Source organism: Engraulis encrasicolus, chromosome 23 (genome assembly GCF_034702125.1).
Source record: "Engraulis encrasicolus isolate BLACKSEA-1 chromosome 23, IST_EnEncr_1.0, whole genome shotgun sequence".
Classification (NCBI taxonomy): domain Eukaryota; kingdom Metazoa; phylum Chordata; class Actinopteri; order Clupeiformes; family Engraulidae; genus Engraulis; species Engraulis encrasicolus.
Genome location: NC_085879.1, coordinates 48,993,159 through 49,000,658, shown reverse-complemented (window position 1 = coordinate 49,000,658; position 7,500 = coordinate 48,993,159). Strand labels below are relative to the sequence as shown.

The 7,500-nt window shown below is 46.8% G+C and overlaps 1 protein-coding gene across 1 annotated transcript in view; it reads left to right on the top strand.

The window, feature by feature from the left end:
- LOC134440387 (tryptophan 5-hydroxylase 1-like) overlaps positions 1-5,925 on the top strand; it is a 14,953-nt gene extending 9,028 nt beyond the window's left edge. Inside the window, exons 8-11 of the mRNA XM_063190446.1 lie at positions 1,165-1,291; positions 3,597-3,692; positions 4,081-4,214; positions 5,733-5,925. Coding sequence (XP_063046516.1) covers positions 1,165-1,291; positions 3,597-3,692; positions 4,081-4,214; positions 5,733-5,907 — 532 coding nt within the window. The 3' untranslated portion in view covers positions 5,908-5,925. The remainder of the gene's footprint in view (positions 1-1,164; positions 1,292-3,596; positions 3,693-4,080; positions 4,215-5,732) is intronic.
- The last annotated feature ends 1,575 nt before the right edge of the window (positions 5,926-7,500 follow it).

Genomic DNA, 7,500 nt, shown 5'->3' with positions numbered 1-7,500 from the left:
CCCACTCTCCCACTCTACACACCAGAACCGTGAGTACCCATATACTGTACAACTCACCCAGCCACATAGTGAAGTCCGACCCACTATACACACAAGGTTTCAGCATGCTCAGAGTCTCGTTTTGGATTTAAAAGTTGTCTTTGTTGTAAAGGCTCTACAGGCAAGATGAAAGGCCTGAGCAGGCCACGTGTGTGTCCCCCGGGGCCTCATCTTGCCCACCTCTGGGGTACATAAAAAAATATAATAATAAAGTATTACATGAAACAACATGAAATCTGACACGCTTTACAAAGTCTAAAATTAAAAGAAGCATCTACTTCCACCAAAGCCTCCCTACACAATATGAAATCAGCTTAGAAGCAGTGGTTCCCAAACTTTTTCCCCTGCGCACATTTCAGTGTGGTTCGCGCACCCCCTAAGTGAATATTTTGGTGTGCTGATGACCACGCAAGTATGATTCACTGTGCATTCACTTCACATTATGCACAGTTGTTTTGGGGAACCCTCTTTTCCAATAAAAACTCACATATCCACCATTGCTCTATTTAGCTCGCGCACCCCCTTATGGCAGGCCGCGCACCCCCAGGGGTGCAGGCACCACAGTTTGGGAAACCCTGGCTTAGAGCACATAAACGACCATGAACAGACTGGACTGGTGAGTGGATAGAATGTATTAGGAAACTTAGTAACAGAGTAGAACCTATTTCAACTATTACCACATATAGAAATTAATATATTTTTCCACCTATAACTAACATGTGTGTGTGTGTGTGTGTGTGTGTGTGTGTGTGTGTGTGTGTCTATATAAGGGTTTATTTGCAAAACGGTGTATCTCCATTTTGTAGAATGTTGGGAAATTGACATTTTGTATTGGACATTCCATTGCATTGTATTGCAAAATGCTTTTTTATAGGTGAAAAAAAGTATGTTCCCAAAATATTTGAATGGCAACAATTCACACAAAGGTAATAAGACCTCTGGACAGTAATTCCCAATAATAAAATGCAAACCTCAAAAATGGTGGATACACCGTTTTGCAAATAAACCCTTCATATCTATGTGTGGGTTTTCTACATGAGTCATGAGTTGTTTGAATTTTTGTATCTCTAATGTGTGTGTGTGTGTGTATTTCTCCATATGTATGTGTGTGTGTGTGTCCTCCAGAGATACGTGTCATGAGCTGCTGGGCCACGTGCCCCTGCTGGCTGAGCCCAGTTTCGCCCAGTTCTCTCAGGAGCTGGGGCTCGCCTCGCTGGGGGCCGACGACGAGTCCGTGCAGAAACTGGCCACCGTGAGTACACAGCCAATCACCACGCTGCTCATCCTCAATCAGCCAATCACGATAGAGTAGACCTTTTTTTTATTATTATTGTAGCATTTTTTAGGCCTTTATTTTTGTGATGGAACAGTTGAGTTTGACAGAAAGTGGGGAGAGAGAGGGGGGGGGGTGTTTTTTTTAAAATCCAAAGCGACTTACAGTTATTTTAAGTACAGGGTATTGGTTCCAGTCCCTAGAGCAGTGTGGGGTTAGGTGCCTTGGTACAGGGTATTGGTTACAGTCCCTGGAGCAGTATGGGGTTAGGTGCCTTGGTACAGGGTATTGGTTACAGTCCCTGGAGCAGTATGGGGTTAGGTGCCTTGGTACAGGGTATTGGTTACAGTCCCTGGAGCAGTATGGAGTTAGGTGTCTTGGTATAGGGTATTGGTTACAGTCCCTAGAGCAGTATGGGGTTAGGTGTCTTGGTACAGGGTATTGGTTACAGTCCCTAGAGCAGTACGGGGTTAGGTGTCTTGGTATAGGGTATTGGTTACAGTCCCTAGAGCAGTGTGGGGTTAGGTGCCTTGGTACAGGAAATTGGTTACAGTCCCTGGAGCAGTGTGGGGTTAGGTGCCTTGGTACAGGGTATTGGTTACAGTCCCTGGAGCAGTATAGGGTTAGGTGCCTTGGTACAGGGTATTGGTTACAGTCCCTGGAGCCATGTGGGGTTAGGTGCCTTGGTACAGGAAATCAGTAAAGCAGTATGGGGTTAGGTGCCTTACTTAAGGGCACTTCAGCCATGGAGTGAGATAGGGAGTGGAAGCTCCAAAAAAAAACTCCAGCAAAAGTGGAGATTTTTTTAAATCTCCGGTTAGCGTTTGTATATAAACAGAAATAAACGGAGACTTGAATGGCTCTACTTACGGCCCACAGGCTTAACGTATTTATGACAGCTCTCAACAGCACATGTATGCGTATTTGCCTTTGATGTGAACGAAAATATTTCGCTAAGCAAAATGTTCGTTTATCAAAATACCCAGGTATGTATAAACAGCACCTTAAACTTCCGGTATTATCCTGATCTTAAATCCATCTCCTTAGCCACTAGGCTACAGCTTCCCCCTAATTAAAACACACCTTTACACCTCCTTTGGCACAGCACAACCCAGCTACTAAAAACCCCCATAAAAAAAATCAACATTATCCCATAAAATGGCACCTTTAAATTGAACGCATGGGCCTTAAAACAACAGCATATTTTAATGGTCAATGAGGCTAATTGTGTTGGCGTTACTTCATGGAATATTTGACTGGAATATGTGAGAAGGCGTGTGCTGGGTGCGAAGGGTTTTCCCCTTGCTGTTTACTGTGTAACCTCGCCCTGACAGTACACCCCCTCACCTCACTCTAAAGAGTTTCACCCTAACAATACGCCCCCTCGCCCTAACAATACGCCCCCCCCCACCTAACTGTAAAGAGTTTCCGCTTGTTACCTTTTAAGTTTGAATGATCTCAGTCTCCAGTACTTACTGTACTCCTTCACACTCTCTCTCTTCTCTCTCGTTCCCTTTCTTTCTTCCTCTTCTCTCTCTCTCTCTCTCTCTCTCTCTCTCTCTCTCTCTCTCTCTCTCCTCTCCCCTTCTCTCTCTCTCATTCTCTCCCTCTTCCCATCTCTCTCTTTCTCCCCCCTCTTTCTCTCTCTCCCCAGCTCTCTCTGTCCCCTGTCCCTTTCCTCTCTCTCTCTCCCTCACCCTCTCTTTCTCCCTCGTTCTCCATCCCTCTCTCTCCCTCCACCTCTCCCTCTCCCTCTCTCTCTCTCTTTCCCCCTCCCTCTCTTTCTTCCACTCTCTCCCTCTCTATTTCTCTCTCGCTCTGTTTCTCTCTCCCTTGCTCGACATTTTGAGTTATGCTGTTTGTGTGAGGGAAAGAGACTCTCCCTCTGTACGTGGTGTACATATGTGGTTCTATTCAGGCATCTGTAACTTGTCATTGTGAACCAGTGAAAATGATTCTTGCACTTTAAATGTCTGTATGAGCAATGTCTACGTCCATACTGTCTTATGTCCATGTATGAGTACTGTCTATGTCTATACTGTCTATGTCCTTACCTAGATTAGTCTATGTCTGCATGGGAGAGCAAGAAACGCAATTTCAAATTCTTTGTATGACCAGTGCATGTAAAGAAATTGACAATAAACTTGACTTGACTTGACTTGACTTGATTCAAGAAATGGTGTTTAAAATCTAATCTCTCTCTCCCGCTCCTTCTCTCTCTCTCCCCCCTCCCCCCCCTCTCTCTCTCTCATCCACCCCCCTTCTCTCCCTCTTCTCCCTCTAGTGTTATTTCTTCACAGTAGAGTTTGGGCTGTGTCGGGAGGAGGGCGGCCTGCGGGCCTACGGGGCCGGACTGCTCTCCTCCATCGGGGAACTCAAGGTAGGTGTGTGTGTGTGTGTGTGTGTGTATGTGTGTGTGTAAGTATGTGTGTATGTGTGTGTGTGTGTGCGTGCGTGTGCTCGCATACCTGTGTGCATTTGTGTTTGTGCATGTGTGCATGCATGTGTGTGTATGTTTGTACGGGGTCAGACAATATTGTGAAGCCCAATCTGTCCATGTGCCTGTGTGTGTGTGTGTGTGTGTGTGTGTGTGTGTGTGTGTGTGTGTGTGTGTGTGTGTGTGTGTGTGTGTGTGTGTGTGTGTGTGTGTGTGTGTGTGTGTGTGTGTGTGTGTGTGTGTGTGTGTGGTTGTCTATGTTTGTCTATGTCGATGTGCTGGGACTGTACAGTATGTGCTGACATCATTGCTGTCATATTTGTTTTCCCAGCATGCCCTGTCAGGTGAGGCCCACATCGTGAACTTTGACCCGGATGTGACCAGTCAGCAGGAGTGCCTCATCACCACCTTCCAGGACGTATACTTCCTCTCAGGCAGCTTCGAGGAGGCCAAGGTCAAGATGAGGTGACACACTGCTCTCTTTTCTTTATCATCCTCTCTCCCTCTCCCTCTCAATCCACTCCTTCCCACTCCTCCCCCCATCTCTCATGCCTCTCTCTTTCTCTCGTTCTCTCTCTCCAGCCTCTCTTTCTTTCTCTCTATCCCCCTTCTCTCTTTCGCAAGCCTCTCTATCTCTCTCTAACCCCCCCCCTCTCTCTATCTCTCTCCCTCCCCCCACTCTCTATCTCTCTCCCTCCCCCCACTCTCTATCTCTCTCTCCCACCTTTCTCTCTTCTTCCCGTCCGGCAGTTTCAAGGAGGTCAAGGTCGAGCTGAGGTCATATCCCACTGGTTCCTTTTTCTTCATCTCTTCATTGTCTCTACCTCTATCCCTCCTCACTCTCTCTCTCGCTCTCTTTCCCCCCATTCTCTCTGTCCCTCCTCTCTCTCTCTCGCTCTCTTTCCCCCCATTCTCTCTGTCCCTCCTCTCTCTCTCTCGCTCTCTTTCCCCCCATTCTCTCTATCCCTCCTCTCTCTCTCTCGCTCTCTTTCCCCCCATTCTCTCTGTCCTCTCCAAAGCCACTCTGGGTTGATTCCAATCTGCAGACTTACGTCCTCCCTTGCTCACTTGCCTGCTTGTGACCTCATGATGATGTCACTGATGAGAGAACAATTCAATTCAATATCTTGCAAAAGTACAATTCTAATGTCATTTTCTCATTTGCAATTGGGATGGTGAATGAAAAACAGTCCCCCAAAAGTTGTTGTGGCTAGGCTGACAGCTGGGAAACTTTGCTTTCTCCACGGAGGTGGGGCCAGGAGGTGGGGCGAGGCCACAAGCCCAAGTGGAGGACGGGAGTGTGCATATTGGAATGCACCCTCTATCTCCCCATTCTCTCTTCTTCCTGTCCAGTAGCTGTGTGGAGGTCAAGGTCAAGTTGAGGTCACCCAACTGCTTCCTGTTCAGTATTTCCTGTTTCCTGCTGCACAGTGGCACAAACTCACAATTCCTCTCCGCTGGCTCTCTCTCTCTCTCTCTCTCTCTCTCTCTCTCTCTCTCTCTCTCTCTCTCTCTCTCTCTCTCTCTCTCTCTCTCTCTCTCTCTCTCTCTCTCCTCTCTTCCCCTCACACTCAAACTTACAATTCATTCAGCCTGTGAGGTCGTCTTGTCCGGTCCCCAATATAACTAATGTTATGCAGTTTCACTTGAAATAAGGCATGTTTTGTAAAGCAATGATAGAAATTACATTTGCAATACAATGACGTTATATTTTTAGGGGACCTAGTAAAGGTGGGCTCTGATGTAAAGGCCTCCAATATCGGCCTGAAGTGCAGGGGAAAATCCTGGTTTGTGCTCATAGTACGACCCTTGGAGGACTTAATCAAACTTGAAGTGGAATGAAAACCTGCAATAAAGTGTCCATTCAGCGTGTGTTATAACCTATATACACAGTGTAATTAACCCCACCCTCTCTCCTCTCTCTTTCTGTCTCTCTCTCTCTCTCTCTCCCTCTCTCTCTCCCTCTCTCTCTCTGCTCTGTAGGGAGTTTGCTAAGACTATAAAGCGTCCCTTCAGCGTGCGTTACAACCCGTATACCCAGAGTGTGTGTGTCTTGAAGGACATGCCCAGCATCAACAGTGTGGTGGAGGAGCTGCGGCACGAGCTGGACATAGTGGGAGACGCCCTGCACAGACTCAACCAGCACACAGGGGTCTAACACACACACACACACACACACACACGCACACACACGCACACACACACACACACACTGCATAGATTTAACCAGCACACTGGGGTCTAATACACACACACACACTCATGCATGCACGATCACTCACTCACTCACACACACACACACACACACACACACACACACACACACACACACACACACACACACACACACACACACACACACACACACACACACACACACACACACACACCTGTAAACAGACCACAGACCTCCCCTGTGTACATTGTACCCCCCCATCCAAGTGTCTGTCATTCCACCTGTCTCAGAAACCACACCCTCCCCTCCCCACACCCTCCCCTCCCCCCTCCCCACACCCTCCCCTCCACTTCTAACATACTGAACATGTGACTCACCCAGCCATCTGTACACATACGTATCTCTCTGAAGATGCATTCACATGTCAGCATCACTATCTACTTTGTGAGATCAGTCAATACAGTATCAGCGCTGTCCAGCTTTTATTTTGTTTAAATAAAAATGTATTTATGTAAAATCACTTCATCTTCTAAATAAATAAACATTTACAAGGACTTAATAATGCAAATATACTCATGGAGACTGACCAACAGTACTGACTTATATTTTAATGAATACATAAAGAATAAAAAGAGATAATACAAAGTGGAGTTTCTGCTGGACAGCAATAATACCTTAATAATCTAAATATGAGTTGCAGCTACTAAAACAAGCAGGGCCGCTGACCGCTTTGGCTGGGCCCGGGACAGAGCCATGTGAAGGGCCCCCCTCACTCAACACATGCAGTGTAATAAGGACCAAATTCTGGGCCCCCACTCTCCCAGGGCCCAGGACAAGTGACCCTTTTGTCCCCCCCCCTGTCAGCATTCCTGAAAGCAAGAGTTGAGTATCAAGTACTGTAGACGCTGGAGATCTATTGTGCATACCCATATGTAGATAGTCCTACCGGTATTGTGTAAGGGACTGTGTAGATTAGTCTGTTTAATCATTGTAATTAATCACTAAAATAATTTGTTTAGTGTATGTATATGTGTAGCCGCTTGAGTTGGGGGTGCGCGACTTGTCTTGGGCACAGAAGGGGGTGCGTTAAGAAAAAAAGGTTAAGACCCACTGCCTTCCATAATACCTGTATAACTACACACTCCCTTACACACACACACTACCTGTACAGTACATACCTACTCATACATAGCCAGTCCTTGTCCTTTGCCAAAGACTCTCAGCACACCAAAGAGACGCTCTGCCCTGTGGACCAGTGTAGTGTGGTAATCAGGGCCGGATTAATGCACAGCCTAGATACGGCTGAAGCCTAGGGGCCCCCACCTGCCAGGGGGCCCCTGATAGCCCAAAAGTGAAAATTGCAGAGTTGTGACAAGATGCTATATTGAAAAATTAATCTATTGTGTTGAGCACCGTTGCTAGACATATTCTCCTTAATTCTTATCTCGTAATTATGACACTGTGTATTTAAGTTTGTTGCAAATTTTGCCATTCGGGGGGCCCACAGAAACCTGTAGCCTAGGGGCCCCATACCATCTGAATCCGGCCCTGGTGGTAATATGTGTCCCCCTGTAG